Source organism: Capra hircus, chromosome 29 (assembly GCF_001704415.2).
Source record: "Capra hircus breed San Clemente chromosome 29, ASM170441v1, whole genome shotgun sequence".
NCBI lineage: Eukaryota > Metazoa > Chordata > Mammalia > Artiodactyla > Bovidae > Capra > Capra hircus.
The window spans coordinates 25,268,410-25,286,686 of record NC_030836.1 but is presented as its reverse complement, the minus strand read 5'-3'; the positions used below and the strand labels follow the sequence as shown (position 1 = coordinate 25,286,686).

Below are 18,277 nucleotides of genomic sequence, written 5' to 3'. Positions count from 1 at the left end.
TTCATTAAACATTTATTCAGTTTGGGAGTCATTCTGAGGCCTGGCAAAATCAAAGACTACTCTTTGGGGCTGGATGGAAATTGAATTCTTTTCGTTGTATAAAAACTGATTGTAAGAAAGTAACAGATTGTAAGAAAGTAACAGACTGTAAGAAACTGGTGAAAAATGTCATGTTTAATCCCTACTAAGTGCAGTGACCAAAGAAATTTAAGACCTTTCATGCACTGCGTTCAATTTCTGATGAAGGTGGGATTATTCATAAGTGGAAACAGTCCTGGAACCCAGAGCTGGCGAAGCTCCCATGGGGTGGGGTGAAGACCCCTGGGTAAGACAGTCCAGAATACACACACACAGTGCTTGTGCGACGGCCCCGACTCCTTAATCCTCACCACCCAGATGATTTGTTTAATCGTTTTACAGTCAGGGTGGGTCCAGAGGCTGAGAGAACCTAAGAGATCCTCCCGAAGTAATAGAAAGAAAGTTGTCGCTCAAAGCCACAGTGTGTCTGACCAAGGCAGAGACTCTGAATCAGGACACCAGACTGTGTCCCAGCTCCAGGGTTGCCTGAGGAAGGGAGCTTTCGCTTTCACCCTCTTCTGATCCGTCCTCCAAGGCCCGCTGGAGCACCACCTTGAGGGTCTGCCGCCCTCGCTTCCTTGTCTGCCTTTGCCTGAAGGAGCCCACGAAGAAGTAAATAATGGGGTTGATGGAGCTGTTGATGCAGGACAAACCAAAGACAACCAGGCAGTTGTGACAGGGGATGGCAAACAAATCATCCTGAATCCAGATTAAGAGGAACCAGAGGATGCCGTAGGGCAGGCCGCAGAGCAGGAAGGCCAGCACTGTGAGCACGATGGTCACATAGAGCCTGGTCAGCTGCACGCGCTGGGACTTACACAGGATCCTGAGCAGCAGGGCCAGGCTGGACCCAGCGAGGAGCCCAAATAAGAACATCACCCACCCGGCAGTGATGAAATCAAACACCTGACACCAAAGATGGCTAAAGTCTGTTAAGAGGAAGCCACAGTACTGCCCCTCCAGGATACTCAGCAGCAGGGCCAGGGCCCAGAGCACGGCGCACACGATGGTTGATAAGTGTGTGGGGCGGTGGCAGCGGTACCAGACGGGCCACAGGACGGACATGCAGCGCTCAGTGCTAATGGCGCTGAGCAGGCTCAGGCCCGCCAGGTAGGCGAAGGTCATCACAGTGGTGAAAAAGGTGGGGATGGGGCTGGCGCTGCAGCAGGCGATGAGGGCCTCCAGGGAATCTACAACTTGGCAGCAGAGGCACAGGAAGTCGGCTGCCGCCAGGTTGAGGATGTAGACGGTGAAGGCATTCCTGCGCAAGTGAAAGCCCAGGAGCCAGAGCACAACCGCGTTTCCTGCCAGTCCTCCCAGGGCAATGACGGCCGTCAGCAGGAACAAGGTCGTGGTCATCGTGCTGAAAGTTGGAGGATGGGCCTCGTCAGTGTGATTCATGGGTGTGAATTCTGTCTCCCAGGCTGCGATGGTTGGATCCAAGCTCAGAAACCCTCCGCTGGTGTTCCTGGGAACACAAAGACGTGAAAGCACCTACTGTGTGACCATCCATTCTCACAGCCACCCTGCGAGGTGGGAGTTACTGTCCCTGTGTCACAGAGGAGGGAACTGGAGGCTTGCAGAGATTCAGATACTTACTGCAGTCCACACAGCCCTGGAGACCTGGAATATTTAAACCCCGTTCTCTCTGACTCAGAAACAATACCTGGAGCTGACTATGGCTTAGATCATGAGCTCTTCATTGCAAAATTCAGGCTTAAACTAAACAAAGTAAGGCAAACCACTAGACCATTCAGGTATGACCTAAATCAAATCTCTTATGATTACACAGTGGAGGTCATGAACAGATTCAAGGGATCAGATCTGATAGAATGCCTAAATAACTATGGACGGAGGTTTGTAACAATGTACAGGAATCAGTGACCAAAACCATCCCAAAGAAAAAGAAATGCAAGAAGGCAAAATGGTTGTCTGAGGAGGCCTTACAAATATCTGAGGAAAGGAGAGAAGTGAAAGGCAAGAGAGAGAGGGAGAGATATACCCAACTGAAGGCAGAATTCCAGAGAATAGAAAGGAGGCCTTCTTAAATGAAAAATGCAAAGAAACAGAGAAAAACAATAGAATGGAAAAGATTACAGATCTCTTCAAGAAAATGAGAGACGTCAAGGGAACATTTCATGCAGGGATGGGCATGATAAAGAACAGAAACGGTGAGGACCTAACAGAAGCAGAAGAGACTACGAAGACTTGGCAGGAATACACAGAAGAACTGTACAAAAAAAGGCTTCATGACCCAGGTCACCATGCTGGTGTGGTCACTCACCTAGAGCCAGACATCCTGGAGTGTGAAGGCAAGTGGGGCTCAGGAAGCATCACTACGAACAAAGCTAGTGGAGGTGACGGAATTCCAGCTCAGCTATTTCAAATCCTAAAAGATGATGCTGTTAAAGTGCTGCACTTGATATGCCAGCAAATTTGGAAAACTCAGCAGTGGCCACAGGACTGGAAAATGTCAGTTTTGATTCCAATCCCAAAGAGAGGCAATGCCAAAGAGTGTTTAAACTATTGCACAATTGTGCTCATTTCACATGCTAGGAAGGTTATGCTCAAAATCCTTCAAGCTAGGCTTCCGCAGTACATAACTGAGAACTTCCAGATGTACAAGGTTTAGAAAACACAGAGGAACCAGAGACCAAATTACCAACACTGGCTGGATCACAGAGAAAGCAAGGGAATTTGAGAAAAACATCTACTTCTGCTTCATTGACTACAAGAAAGCCTTTGACTGTGTGGATCACAACAAACTGGAAAATTCTTAGAGATAGGAATACCAGACTACCTTACCTGCCTCCTGAGAAACCTGTATGCAGGTCAAGAAGCAACAGTAAGAACCAGACATGGAACAGGTGATTGGTTTAAAATTGAGAAAGGAGTACAACAAGGGCTGTATATTGTCACCTGGCTTATTTAACTTAAGCAAAGTACATCATGTGAAATGCTGGGCTGGATGAAACACAAGCTGGAATCAAGATTGTCAGGAGAAATATCAACAACCTCAAATATGCAAATGATACTACTCTAATGGCAGAAAGTGAAGAGGAACTAAAGAACTTCTTGATGAGGGTAAAGAAGGAGAGTGAAAAAGCCGACTTAAAACTCAGCATTCGAAAAACTAAGATAATAGCATCTGAGCCCATCTCTTCATGGCAAACAGAAGGGGAAAAAGTGGAAGCAGTGGCAGATTTTCCTTTTCTTGGGCTCCAAAATCACTGCAGATGGTGACTTCAGCCATGAAACTAAAAGACATTTGTTCTTTGGAAAAAAGCTATGACCAACCTAGACAGCATATTAAAAACAGAGACATCATTTTGCTGACAGAGGTCCATATACTCAAAGCTATGGTCTTTCCTGTGGTCACATATGGATGTAAGAGTTGGACCATAAAGAAGGCTGAGTGCCAAAGAATTGATGCTTTTGAACTGTGGTGTTGGAGAAGACTCTTGAGAGTCTCTTGGACAGCAAGGAGATCAAACAAGTCCATCCTAAAGGAAATCAACCCTGAATATTCATTGCATGGACTGATGTTGAAGCTGAAACTCCAATACTTTGGCCCCCCGATGTGAAGAACTGACTCATTGGAAAGACCCTGATGCTGGGAAAGGTTGAAAGCAAAAAAAGAAAGGGGTGGCAGAGGATGAGCTGGTTAGATAGCAATCACCAACTCACGGACATGAGTTTGAGCAAACTCAGGGAGATAGCGAAGGGCAGGGAAGCCTGATGTGCTGCAGTCCATGGGGGCGCAAAGAGTCGGACACGACTTAGTGACTGAGCAACAGCGACTCTCTGACTCTATTGCCTGGGCTCTCTGCTGCAACACGGCCCTGTAATGACATGAGAATGTCCCCTCCAGTCAGCATCCCAGGCCATGTCATGTCCGCAGAGAGGCAGGAGGAGAAAAGTATGGACAAATTATGTGACGGTGACCAAAGGACTCTGAGCTCAGCGTTCCTTCTGCCTGGGACTGAGATAACCTTCTAGGGCCAGGAAGTCATGCTCTGGGGGCCATCTTTGTAGCTAAGAGGAATGCACCCCCAAGGAAGAAAGGCGATCATGATTTAGGGTCATGAAGAGCTCTTGCTATGACAGGTGTGAGTGGGTCAGGAGGCCTCTTGAGCTAGAAATGGCCCCATGTGTGAGCTTTATAAGGACAGACAATGCTTTTCTCCATGCATTGGTGTGTGTCCAGTGCCTAGCTCTGTGTGGTGGACACAGGTTATTCACCCTTATTATGGACTGTTCTCTAGAGAAACCGAAATCGCAAACTGAAGATATTGGGTTGGCCAAAAGGTTCATTAGAGTTTTTCCATAAGATGGTATGGAAAACCTGAATGAATGTTTTGGCCAACTCAATACTTATTAGTACCTGTGTACCTCTACCTCAAAATAAAAACCCAATGAATACATTCTCAAGGCATTTCTGATGATGTGTGCACACTAAGTCACTTCATTTGTGTCCAACTATTTGTGACCCCGTGGACTGTAACCTGCCAGGCTCCTCTGTCCATGGAATTTTCCAGGCAAGACTACTGGAGTGGGTTGCTGTGCCCTTCTTCCTGACCCAGGGATCAAACCCGTGTCTCTTGTGTCTCTTGCATTGGCAGGTGAATTCCTTACCGAATGATAGGTAGCACCACGGGGAAAGCCTCTCTCTGTTGATGGTGAGAGATTATTCCAAAGAAGTGACACTAGATAGAGGCGCAAGCCAACAGTCAAAGAAACAAACGGAGGAGACACCATGAGAAACTGACCCAGTCCCAGGACTGTGAGGAGGCCTTGGGAAGAGAGAGGTTTGCACCCTTTGCCATCGTCTCCCTTCCTTCCTCTATACCCATCTCTGCATTCCGGGAGGAGATGTACCAGTGCCTAGCTGATGGCCTCCCTCTCTCTCTGCCTCCCGTTTGCTTCCAGGGCCATGCTGACAGGAGGCTGGAGAGTGAGGAGGTGGAAGAGAGTGATTGGGGTTTTGAGCTCCCTGGCTGCCTCCCTGCCAGGCTCTGAGTTGGCAGTTGGCAGTGTTATGCTACTTGAGGACATAGCCCCTGTCTGGTGGCCCTTTTCTAAAACCACAGTGACAACTACAGCTCCAGCCAGAGCCACCCCCTGGGTTCTGCTAGCTTCTTCCTTTTTCCCATCAGGCCCAGCAATAGTAACAGCTCCCTATGAAGACTTGGTCTTGGTTGGGGGTGGGGGGTGAGGTTCAGTGTCTTTTAGAAATATCCCTTAGCTGTGCCCACCTGCGTTAAATTCTAAATTACCATCTTAGATTATGACCTGTATTTTCTGCCAGATACAAGGATACAAGAAACAAAACAAATAAAATAACATTGACTAGCAAGCAAATCAGTGATGCCTGAGGTTATCAGCAGCAATTTAGCTTTTCAATGCCCCCATGCCACCTCCCTCCCTAAATTAGAATTCACAAAATATTTCTCTTCATAAACAGATTTGAATGTTTGGAGAGAAGAGGAACGTATAGGGAAGTGGAACAGAAGTAGAAGGAACCTACTTGACCCTGTTGGGCTCTCCCATAGTTCAAGCTACCAGCAGCCAAAGCTACCATTGGGAGCTTCCTGTCTCCTGACTGTTGCTGATGGGTGGGTGCCTGTGCCCCCTGCCTGCTATACCCCAACATAAACTCATGAGAGTGTGGACTCAAGAGGAGACAGATCTGCCTTTGATCGGAGATAGTTCTTGAGCAAATTCTTACCTTGACACCATTCTTCTTGCTGGAGGTAGTGAGTAGAAAAGAAATAGCTTTGCTGGGATTGACAAATGGCAGAGAATGCTTTTCCACCCTCTGGATGTGTGGCTGCCTGCAGGAGCGGGAGAGAAGCCTGGTGGCCCAGGGAGGTTTATCAAGATGCTGAAAGGCCCTGCGATTTCCTGCAGGAGGGGAACTGGCAAATGAGACGTCCTGGAGATGAAAGAGACAAGAAAGCTCACGAGATGTTTTTTATTTGCCCTGATTCCAATCACTCTGCCTCTGTACCCATCCTGCCCTCTTTGGTCCCCCTCCCTGTGAGGAAGGGCTGTCCTAAAGCCTTTTGCTGCTTGCTGTGAGCCTGTGCAAGACGCCGACCTACCAAGTAACATGAGTGTCTGTAGCTAAAGAACGGTTTGAAACATGTATAATATCATATAAGAAACTAACTGCCAGTCCAGGTTTGATGCATGATACAAGATGCTTGGGGCTGGTGCACTGGGGTGACCCAGAGGGATGGTACAGGGAGGGAGGAGGGAGGGGGATTCTGGATGGGGAACACGTGTACACTGGTGGCGGATTCATGCTGATGTATGGCAAAACCAATACAATATTATAAAGTACTTAGCCTCCAATTAAAATAAATAAATTTAAATTAAAAAAAAAAACGGTTTGCTTGGCATTCAAGGCCCTGCATGGCCTGGCTCACTTGATCTTTTAAAATTTTACTACAGAAGTAGTGACTGCACAGTAATTTTATTTCAAATGATACCAAGGTGCATAAAATTACCAGATTGGGCGCATTTAGGGTTGCGTGGCCATAGACTGAGGCGCAAAAATGAAAAGTAACGTCTCTCCTAATCTCCTTTCCCAGTTGCAACCAAGGTCCAGTTTCCTTTCTTAATTCTTTTAGATGTTAATGTTACAGCTTTATATAGTTAAAAAAAAAAACCTACATTTATATTTTTGATTTATGAATACTACAACAGGGTATACTGAGTTCCCTTATACAAGATAAGGAATTTAGCATACCGCCTGTACTGTGTCGCCTTTCTCCCTCTACATCGTGATATTTGTTAGCTAGATTGTATTTCTTTTTTTATTAAAGGCTTTTTAAAAACAGCTTTTCTTATCTTTTTAGTTCTATATAGTTTATTTATTTAAAAGAAATAATTTACTTATTTAATTTTGGCTGTGCTAGGGCTTCGTTGCTGTGCAGGCTTTCCTCTAGTTGCAGTGAGCAGGGGCTGCTCTCTAGTTGCAGTGTGGAGGCTTCTCATCGTGGTGGTTTCTTTTGTTGCAGAGCATGGGTTCTGAGGCGTGTGGGCGTCAGTGGTTGCAGCTCCCAGGCTCTAGGGCGCAGGCTCAATAGTTGTGGCACACGGGCTTAGTTGCTCCACGGCATGCAAGATCTTCCTGGACCAGGGGTCGAACTCGTGTCCCCAGGTTGGCAGGCAGATTCTTATCTACGGCACCACCAAGGAAATCCAGCTAGATTTTTTTTAGACTGTCTAGAGCCCAGCCAGTATTTTCAGTCTTAGCTCCTATGACTTCCTTTCATGTGCCCATCCTGCCTCCACATTGGGCTACTTGTGGTTTCCTTTGAAAACTTAACTATGGAGCATGTAAAGCAACCAGAGGCGTGTATTCACTCCTCCATTCATTTACCCCGCACTGCTGTGTGCCTACGCTGTGCCAGGGCACTGTTTCAGGCATGAAGATGTGATGACGGTGATACACAAGACTGTGCCCCTTACATTCCAGAGGCGCTGGGGAGCTCATCCTTGGGAGTGAGTATTCGTGGAGAAGAGGTTTGAGACTCAACACTGGGGCCTCCAACCTCCAGAGACCCAGAAGGAGAGGAGGACTCGGCCAACACAGTAGTGAAAAGCAGCAACTGAAGGAGTAGTAAGCTAGGAAAGTATCCCAGAGACAGAACGGAGAAGCTACTCTGGAAGATGCGAGTGAGCCACAGCATCAATCCTACCCAAGAGGTTGACTCTGATGAAGTCCTGACAGGCTTGGTTCCAGGGGACGTTGAGGCTGGAAAATTGGAAGAACGTGGGTTTTGGGGAGAATGGTGTGATAGGAGGCCTGGACAACCTCAGAGAGTCGTCTTGAGACGCTACCGCAAAGACAGGTGGCTCAGAAAGGTGACTGGGGCAAAATCACTCTACAGAAAACAGTAGCTTTCCTAGGTGTGAAAAGAAGTGAGGAAAAAAAAGGAAAATGAAACCTCAGCCTCTTCTGGAGAGAAAAAGAAAGGAATGAGGACTGGTCAGCCCTACCAGATATTAGAACATACTTGAAAGCCTCGGTGAATACAGTGTGGTGTTAACATGAAAACAGGCAGACAGATTGAGGCAGCAGGACCGAGAGTCTCAGGAATCAAACGTACATGCATGTGGAATCCAGTATATGACAAAGGGGCCATTTCGAATGAGAGTGGGTAGAGATAAAATAATAAAAATAATGTCAGCAAAAGTTACTGGGCAACTGAGAAGCCATCTAGAGTAAAATGCCTTAGGGATCATAGCTCATATTTACACCTTGTTAACTTTTTTTTAATTGATGGATAATTGCTTTAAAGAATTTTGCTGTTTCTATCAAACTGCAACATGTATCAGTCATAGGTATACATATATCCCCTCCCTTTTGAGCCTCCCTCCCATCTCCCTCCCCATCCCACCCCTCTAGGTTGATACAGAGCCCCTGTTTGAGTTCCCTGAGTTAACTTTAAAATGGATTGTGTATTTAAATATAAATAAGAGAAGCAAAAAGAGTCAGAAGAAAACTTGGGAAAATTATTTGTGTGTGTGTTCAAAGAATTTTGTTTTAACTCTGATTGGCAGGGGAGGAATAGTAATCCTTTTTTTTTAAAAAAAAAGTGAATTATAGTTGATTTACAATGTTGTGCCAATCTCTTCTGTACAGCAAAGTGACTCAGTTTATTTTCTTTTCCATTATGGTTTTAAACAAGGTATTGAATATAGTTCCCTGTGCTGTTCATTAGGACCTTGTTGTTTATCCATTCTAAATGTAATAGTTGGCATCTATCAATCCCAAATTCCTGGTCCATCCCTCTCACTTCTCCTCTCCCCCTTGGTGACCACAAGGAAATTCTTTTATAACTCTGGATTGGGGAAGATTTTCCTAAACATGACACAAAACTCAGAAATCTTGAATAAAAATTATTGAAAATTAAAAATAATTTTTATTCATGGAAAAGGTCACTGTAAGTAAGTCAAACAGCAAACTGGGGAAAAGTATTTATAATGCATATTTTGGGCAAAATTATCTATTGTGTATGTCTGTATTTCTGACACATTACTGAGAGAATTTTCACAGCCTAGTAAGAAAATGACCAACTCAGTTCCTACAAAACCCATGTTTCTTAATCAAGCATGAGAAAAAATGTCATACTCATGATGATGAAGGTTCATTGAAACTCTACCAAGGTATCGTCACCTTCAGATTTTCAGATATTCTAAAGTTTGATACTTCGAGAGTGAGTAAGGAAAGTGGCCACTCTTGTGTGCTTGGCACTCCCAGGCAAAACTTGGCCCCCAAAGGGAAGCTGCTTATCAGTTCAGTTCAGTAGTTCAGTCGTGTCCGACTCTTTGCGACTCCATGAATTGCAGCACGCCAGGCCTCCCTGTCCATCACCAGCTCCTGGAGTTCACTCAAACTCACGTCCATTGAGTTGGTGATGCCATCCAGCCATCTCATCCTCTGTCATCCCCTTTTCCTCCTGCCCCCAATTCCTCCCAGCATCAGGGTTTTTTCCAGTGAGTCAACTCTTCGCATGAGGTGGCCAAAGTACTGAAGTTTCAGCTGTGAAAAGAAGTGAAAAGCAAAGGAGAAAAGGAAAGATATAAGCATCTGAATGCAGCGTTCCAAAGAATAGCAAGAAGAGATAAGAAAGCCTTCCTCAGTGATCAATGCAAAGGAATAGAGGAAAACAACAGAATGGGAAAGACTAGAGATCTCTTCAAGAAAGTACCAAGGGAACATTTCATGCAAAGATGGGCTCAATAAAGGACAGAAATGGTATGGACCTAACAGAAGCAGAAGATATTAAGAAGAGGTGGCAAGAATACACAGAAGAACTGTACAAAAAAGATCTTCACAACCCAGATAATCACGATGGTGTGATCACTCACCTGGAGCCAGACATCCTGGAATATGAAATCAAGTGGGCCTTAGAAAGCATCACTACAAACAAAGCTAGTGGAGGTGATGGAATTCCAGTTGAGCTATTTCAAATCCTGAATGATGATGCTGTGAAAGTCTTGCACTCAATATGCCAGCAAATTTGGAAAACTCAGCAGTGGCCACAGGACTGGAAAAGGTCAGTTTTAATTCCAATCCCAAAGGCAATGTCAAAGAATGCTCAAACTACCGCACAATTGCACTCATCTCACACGCTAGTAAAGTAATGCTCAAAATTCTCCAAGCCTGGCTTCAGCAATACGTGAACCGTGAATTTCCAGATGTTCAAGCTGGTTTTAGAAAAGGCAGAGGAACCAGAGATCAAATTGCCAATATCCACTGGATCACTGAAATAGCAAGAGAATTCCAGAAGCTTCTTATAAGACTTTACAAATCTATGCTGGCTAGAGATGTGGCTGAAACCCTAGGAACCTGGCCAATAGTCATTAGTCATCAGCTTTGCAGGAACAGGTCTCTAAACCTTCTCACTGAAAAAGATTTATCAAAAGATGGGAGCAGAAGATGAAGTTATTTGCTACTGCCTAGAATGTCACTGGCTTTACAGAAGATGTTTTTTTTCTAATTTGTCTGGAAGTAGGGTGCTGTCTCGGTAGTCACAGCCCTGCAGCTGGACACAAGGGTTGACCAGAGGGTTCTGTCTCAGCCCTCATTCCTTGCTTTGCCCTGTTCTTTGTTTGGTGCAGTGGACAAACTGTACAACTGTCTTTCCTCATGAACAACACCAGGACCTTTAAAGCTTTAACCTCGCTCCCCTTCTTCCCAATCAACTGTGCTCCAGTATTCCTCCCCTCCAAGACATTAAATATTTATTGAGAGTTTTAAATAGTGAATGTTTGTTCAAATGTATCCCCATAAAACTAGCATATTTTTGCTCAACTTCTCATTTCACCCCTGGTGGCTCAGCAGTGAAGAATCTGTCTGCAATGCAGGAGACCCAGGTTTGATCCTTGGGTCAGGAAGATCCCCTGGAGAATGGAATGGCTACCCACTCCAGTATTCTGGCCTGAAGAATCCCATGGACAGACTAGCTTGATGGGCTACAGACCATGAGGATGCAAGAGTTGGACATGACTGAGTGACTAACTCTTTCTTTCCTATTTTGCATCTCTTATCTTCCATTCCTTGAAATGCATTCTTCAGAAGTTCCTTTCGTGAGAGTCTTTGTGGGGTTAATGCCCTAGGTTTTTTTCTGTCTGCAAATGTCATTGTTTCACCCTTTTTTTCTGGATGTGGTTTTTTCAGGCTGGCATCTCAGGGTGACAGTTACTGTCCTCCAGCACATTGGAGATGCACTGTCTTAATGTTATTCTTGTGAGACTGGCCATCAGTCAAGTTGCCGATCACTTTCAGTGATCTGCCTTTTTCCTTCCTAAGGGCTTTTCTTTTTTCTCTGATGTGGTACACTGTCATCAAAATGCATCTAGTGGTTTTCTCTTTATATCACATTTTGGGTTTATGATGTTTCCTGGATTTTAGGATTACTGTCATTTAGTATTTCTGGATGGTTTTCTGCTATTATTTCTTCATAGATTGCATAGTGGTTGAGACCACAAACTCTGAAGCCAAGCTACTTGGCGTCTCTATGAGACCCTGGACAAATGTTGCAACTTCTCTGTGCTTCAGTTTCCCCACGTGTAGAGTGGGGATGGTATTATTCCTCATCTATAAAGTGGGGATGACATCATTACCTACCTACAGGTTTTCTCGTGAACATTAGTGAGTTAATTACATGATAGTTTAGAACAGGGACACATGGTAAATACTATATACTTGCTAGCTCCTATAATCATTTTTATTATTACCTCTTTCTAGATGTTTCGTCCAACATATGTCAGTGTTTCTCTTTCTCCTCTCCATATCCCTTAATGTCTCTTTCTTGTTTTCTATCTGTTTGGCTCCTAGGTAGCTTTCTTGATAATTTCTACAGATGGATCTTCTAGGTTTCTAGTCTCTTTTCCTCTGTGTCTAATCTTCTGTTTAATCCATCCACTGAATTTTACATTCAATCTTTATATTATTAGTTTCTAGATAATCTGCTTGGGACTTTGTTTCGATATTTGCTTGGTCGGTTTCTGGCTTGGTCTTGATGCTGATTCACATTGTCAATTCTCTTTTACGTCTTTAACCCTATGAAGCATAGCAATCTTAAAATTCTCTATCTGTAAATCCCAGTGCTGAAGTCTGTGTATGCCTGATCTTGCTGTCTGTGTTTCCTCTGTCACTGTGTGATGGTGATTTGCTTCTTTGTGTATTTGTAATTTTAGACTGTTAGCTGCTCACTTTCCTTGGGACTTTATCTGTGGGAACTTTTTCAGGTCTGAATTATAGTTGAGTTCCTCCAGAAAAGAACTTGTGTTTTCTTTTGCTGATGGACTGGAGGAACTTCCCAGCATGGCTCTCATCTCTCAGGATATCCCCAGAAACCTCACCTGTCATTTGCAGCTTTAGCGAGACCACAGGTTGTATGAGTATGGACCACAGTCTTTCTTGTGACTGCAAATTCTCCAGAGAAAATTTCGGTTTGCCTAGATCCAAGAATTTAACAATTTCTTGGTGGTTTTATTTTTTTACTAATGAGAAATACAGTGAGGTTTAGTCTTTTGAGGTCCCAGTTTTTCATGGGGCACCCTTGTTAAACTTCCCAACTTTGGGTTGTCTAAAAACTCTTATTTTCTAGCCCTGCTACATCATGCAGAGCTTAAAGTAGCCGTAATAGGAAATATGAGTTTCCTTTTGAGAGCCAAGGGGGTTGACTTGAAGAATTTAAGGGAGGAAGTAACTTGATCAGCTCTGTGCTTCAGAAAATCCTCTCCGGCTACTGAGAGGAGAATATAGAGAATATAGATGAAAATACAAATCTCTAGTCAGACCTCTACGTGGAAACAACTGCATGAATACTTTGATTCATGCACACAAAATATCCAACTATTTATGCTGTTTTGTAACGTGATATATTTCCAGTTAGATCCTTTTAATTGTGGGATCTGTTTTGTCCTAATCCCTTATCTTTAAAATGAGATGCTTTCTAGCTGTGATGAATCTAAAATGAAAATCTTTGGTACCTGTAGAGGTTTCTTCATGTACCCTCCTCTCTCCTTGGATTTGTTTTGTACCATAGAGAGTGGAGACCTCAGATGGGAATTTCTGACAGGCCAAGCTTCATCCCAGGATGACTCCCATCCGTTAGGGCCTTAATGGTTCCCAGAGGCTTCCCTTTCTGTAACTGTGATATACTCAGCAATCTAAGCCCCTCTCCGCAGCCCTGAAGTTTATGTTAGAATTCTTTCCATTAGAATTGAGAATGCAGGGCAGTGTCATTTAGAGAGTCCCTATAAAGGACAGTTTTGTTGGGGAGTATGTTTTGGGGGGAGGGTGTGTGTGTGTGTGTGTGTGTGTATGTGTGTGTAGCTGATTTTACCACATGAACTTGCACAGATATATATTTTGGAAGAGGGGAGCTTATCCCTGGATCTCATTCCATGCCATGCAGTTATTACCAGCCACTGAAAGCCAAGCAGATGAAACCCGGAGAGGGGAAATATCCTGATGATGTCATTTGGACTCTGGATCCCACTGTTCCTGGAGCCAGCCTCTCTTGCCAGCTCCAGGAATAGTTATTTGAACCAATAATGTCCCATAATGAATCTCATTTGGGTCTGCCCTCTGCTCACACAGCCACAAATATGTCCATATCAAAGCTTTTATCACACTGTACTTTAATCTTCTGAGGACACAATTCTCTCCTGTTGTACTACGAGGTCTTTGAGAAGAATGAGCACATCTTTGAGTCCCAGGGCCTGCAATAGTGCCTGACCCAATACTCAGCATTTTTTTTTTTTTTACTAGAAATGTATGCATTTGTGCCTGAAGGCATGAGTGAATTAGTGATTGAATAGACAAGTCGGAGAGATGAGAGTTGGGAAGTGATTCTGGGCAGAGAACTTTAAAGGCTTCACTGTGAGAAACATCTGACAGTGGAGAAGCAAGCCAAAATGAAGGCAAAGAATATTTGACAGGTTAAGTGAAGTCACTCAATCGTGTCCAGCTCTTTGCGACCCCATAGACTGTAGCCTATCAGGCTCCTCTGTCCATGGGATTCTCCAGGCAAGAGTCCTGGAGTGGATTGCCATTTCCTTCTCCAGGGGGTCTTCCCGACCCAGGAATCGAACCCAGGTCTCCTACATTGCAGGCAGACGCTTTACTGTCTGAGCCACCACTTTAAAATGCACCCAACATGAGACTTCCCTGGTGGTCCAGTGGCTAAGACTCCCACTCCCAATACGAGGGGCCAGGGTTTGATCCCTGGTCAGGGAACTAGACCCACATGCTACAACTAAGACCTGGTGCTGCCAAATAAATAAATATATTAAAAACAATAAAATGTACCCAAGAGTTAAGAAGCCCTGTGGGAATTAGAATGTACCTGGAGTTGACTTAGATTAGTTTCCAAGTCCTGTACTATTTGGGAAGCAGTGTATTTTGAGAGTGGAGGACCAGGCCACCGTGAACGCAGAGAATCCCAGGGGCATCCAAGAAAGTGGAAACAGAATGTGCTGGACTTGGAGGTGGAGACAGTTTCTGGGTTGCAAGATCCGTTCTATAAAAACCTTTCTGGAGGGTGGGCTTTGCCAATCTTGGCTGTTCTTGACCAGGGTTGGAGGACCATGAGTGCATAATCAGAATGACCCTTGATCTGTGGTGGCCCTGCTTTGGGATGCTGGATCAAGGTTAGTCTGAACTGGTTGGATGGAGGGAGAAATAGCTGCAAGGCTTCAGGGAAGGAAAGAGGCTTCAGCAAGCTGGGGAGAGCCTGAGGAGGGCAGGAGGTCTGGGACTCCCTCGTGAGAACTGACGTGATCCTTGCATAGGGAATCACACAGCTTCTCAGACTCTTGGTAACACCAGGTAAGGCAGCAGGTGTGAAGAGACCTTCTCCTGGGCGATCCGAGCCAGAGGACCAGAAGTCTCCTACAGAGTCAGGGGCCCCAGGAAGGGCCTCCTGCTTCAAGGCAGCTCTGAGCTGACTTTCTACTGGAGTAGAGGAGAAAGGCTTACTGAATTCTTTCCTTCCCATTCCTTTGTCTTTTACTTCCATCTGTGCTTGCTCATTCAAGGGCTAGGCTCCTCTGAAAGTCAGCGAATCATGGAGACAGGAGCCCCAGGGCTCCTGAGCAGCCATGTGGTCGGGGAAGCCTGTGACCAAGATCATCTCAGTGGGGAGAGCCAGCTCCTGTCTGGTCCTTCGTTGTGTGTCCTTCCAGCTGTCAGCGATTCAGATCTGCTGTCAGGGAACATTGCCTGGGGATTCTAGAAATGAAAAAGTTGGGACAATCAGTGCTCTAGTTTTGCTCATCTGGAATTTCTTTTTCCTCTGAGCATCATGTAAATTGATCCACAGATATCTACTGAATGGCTGCTTTGTGCACGGCACTCTCGTGGACTTTGCTTATAAGGAGTGAGCATCACATAGTAAAGTCCTCAGTTGAGTTCAGTTCAGTGGCTCAGCCGTGTCCAACTCTTTGTGACCCCATGGACTGCAGCATGCGAGGCTTCCCTGTCCATTACCAACTCCTGGAGCTTGCTCAAACTCATGTCCATCGAGTTGGTGATGCCGTCCAACCATCTCACCCTCTCTCGTCCCCTTAGAGAAGGAAGTCTCCTTCCTGCTGTCAGTCTTTCCCATCAGGGTCTTCTCCAGTGAGTCAGTTCTTCACATCAAGTGGCCAAAGTATTGGACTTTCAGCTTCAGCATCAGTCCTTCCAGTGAATATTCAGGACTGATTTCCTTTAGGATGGGCTGGTTTGATCTCCTTGCAGTCCAAGGGACTCTCTAGAGTCTTCTCCAACACCACAGTTCAATAGCATCAATTCTTCGGCACTTAGCTTTCTTTATAGTCCAACTCTCACATCCATACATGACTACTGGAAAATCCATAGCTTTGACTAGATGAACCTTTGTTGGCAAAGTAGTATCTCTGGTTTTTAATATGCTGTCTAGGTTGGTCATAACTTTCCTTCCAAGGAGCAAGTGTCTTTTAATTTCATGGCTGCAATAACCATCTGTAGTGATTTTGGAGTCCCCCAAAATAAAGCCTGTCACGGTTTCCATTGTTTCCCTGTCTATTTGCCATGAATTGATGGGACCAGATGCTATGATCTCAATGTTGAGTCTTAAGCCAACTTTTTCACTCTCCTCTTTCACTTTCATCTTTAGTTCTTCACCTTCTGCCATAAGGGTGGTATCATCAGCATATTTGAGGTTATTAATATTTCTCCTGGCAATCTTGATTCCAGCTTGTGCTTCATCCAGCCCAGCATTTCTCATGATGTACTCTGCATATAAGTTAAATAGGCAGGGTGACAATATACAACCTTGTCACACTCCTTTCACGATTTGGAACCAGTCTGTTTTTCCACGTCCAGTTCTGACTGTTGCTTCCTGACCTGCATACAGATTGCTCAGGAGGCAGGTCAGTGGTCTGGTATTCCCATCTTTTTCAGAATTTTCCACAGTTTGTTGTGGTCCACCCAGTCAAAGGCTTTGGCATGGTCAATAAAGCAGAAGTAGATATTTTTCTAGGACTCTCTTGCTTTTTCTATGATGCAGCGGATGTTGGCAATTTGATCTCTGGTTTCTTCGCCTTTTCTAAAACCAGCTTGAACATCTGGAATTTTGTGGTTCACGTACTGTTGAAGCCTGGCTTGGAGAATTTTGAGCATTACTTTGCTAGTGTGTGAAGTGAGTGCAATTGTGCAGTAGTTTGAACATTATTTGGCATTGCCCTTCTTTGGAATTGGAATGAAAACTGACTTTTACCAGTCCTGTGGCCACTGCTGAGTTTTCCAAATTTGCTGGCGTATTGAGTGCAACATCAGCATCATCTTTCAGGATTTGATGATCCTGATTTGATTTGATTTGATTTGATGATCAACAGCATCATCTTTCAGGATTTGAAATAGCTCAACTGGAATTCCATCACCTCCACTAGCTGTGTTCATGGTGATGCTGCCTATGGCCCACTTGACTTCACATTCCAGGATGTCTGGCTCTAGGTGAGTGATCACACCATCGTGATTATCTGGGTTGTGAAGATCTTTTTTGTATAGTTCTTCTGTGTATCCTTGCCACCTCTTCTTAATATCTTCTGCTTCTGTTAGGTCCATACCATTTCTGTCCTTTATCGAGCCCATCTTTGCATGAAATATTCCCTTGGTATCTCTGATTTTCTTGAAGAGATCTCTAGTCTTTCCCATTCTATTGTCCTAGTGTTTGTTATATCATGGAGACACGTGCATGTGCAGTCAGTAGGCTTGGATGAACTCAGTGCTACTCTGGGTGATTTTTCCTGTCTGATCTGACCGTATTCAATCAGTGACGAGAAGATTCCAGTGCATTTGCACAGTTTGTGTGTGTCCTAAGAAAGGCCCCTGACTGTGACTCCGCCACTCTGGGCTGCCTGGGTACTCTGGCCCTAGAGGCGTTCTCTGATGGCGTCTGCTCTAGCCCCAGGGGAGCTCTATAATGAGGACCCCTTCTGATGCCTTTCCAGGGGCCCGGGTCTAGGGTCTGCTGGCTGACTCGTCGTCTTGGTGGTCAAGTGGCAGATGCAGTGGGCTTCTCCCACACTGTCCTCTCCCGAAGGCCTCCTCCTTTCCCATAACCTCTCTGAGCCTTTACCCATGAAATCTTGGATGAAAAGTGTGCTCCTAGAGCTTCGCCTTGTCATCCGGGCCACCTTCTTCTGCACTCTGGCCCCTATCAGTCTCAAGTGCTGCCTCTCTGAGGTCCTCCTCTTCTGGTTACCCTGTCACTTAAGCCCAGGACTCGTTACTGTTGCGTGTCCCGAGTGTCTGTTTCTGCTGGTGGCTGTTTTCAGAGCGGGGCAGCTGTAATCTGCACAGCTCTCTCGCTTCTGGGTGCCCAGAGCCAGAGCTTGTGTGTGTGTGCGCGTCCAGCCTCAGCCTGATCTCTGGGGTACAGCCCAGCTCCCAGCTGTGGCTGCCTGGCAAGCTCTCTGTGGCCATGTGGCTCTGTCCCCATCTTACCTCTGTGGCCCACCCCTAAGCATGGCTGTGTTCCTTGTATGGTGGATGGATATTTACGTGGTGAGAGCAGAATCTATCTGGTCTTGGGATCTTCGGTCCTGAGTAAACGGCAGTGCCCCCTACTTCTTCACATGCTGTCTTACGTCATCAATGCAACCTATGAGATCCAACAATATGCTGTTTATGAGATATTAATTT

General features: G+C 45.2%; 1 protein-coding gene across 1 annotated transcript in view; it reads right to left on the bottom strand.

The window, feature by feature from the left end:
• Positions 529-18,277, bottom strand: part of LOC102185985 — a 65,457-nt gene continuing 47,708 nt past the window's right edge. The window contains exons 6-7 of the mRNA XM_018042674.1: positions 4,714-4,784; positions 529-1,546 (exon numbers count right to left, since the gene is read on the bottom strand). Of these exons, the coding sequence (XP_017898163.1) occupies positions 529-1,546; positions 4,714-4,784 (1,089 nt within the window). The remainder of the gene's footprint in view (positions 1,547-4,713; positions 4,785-18,277) is intronic.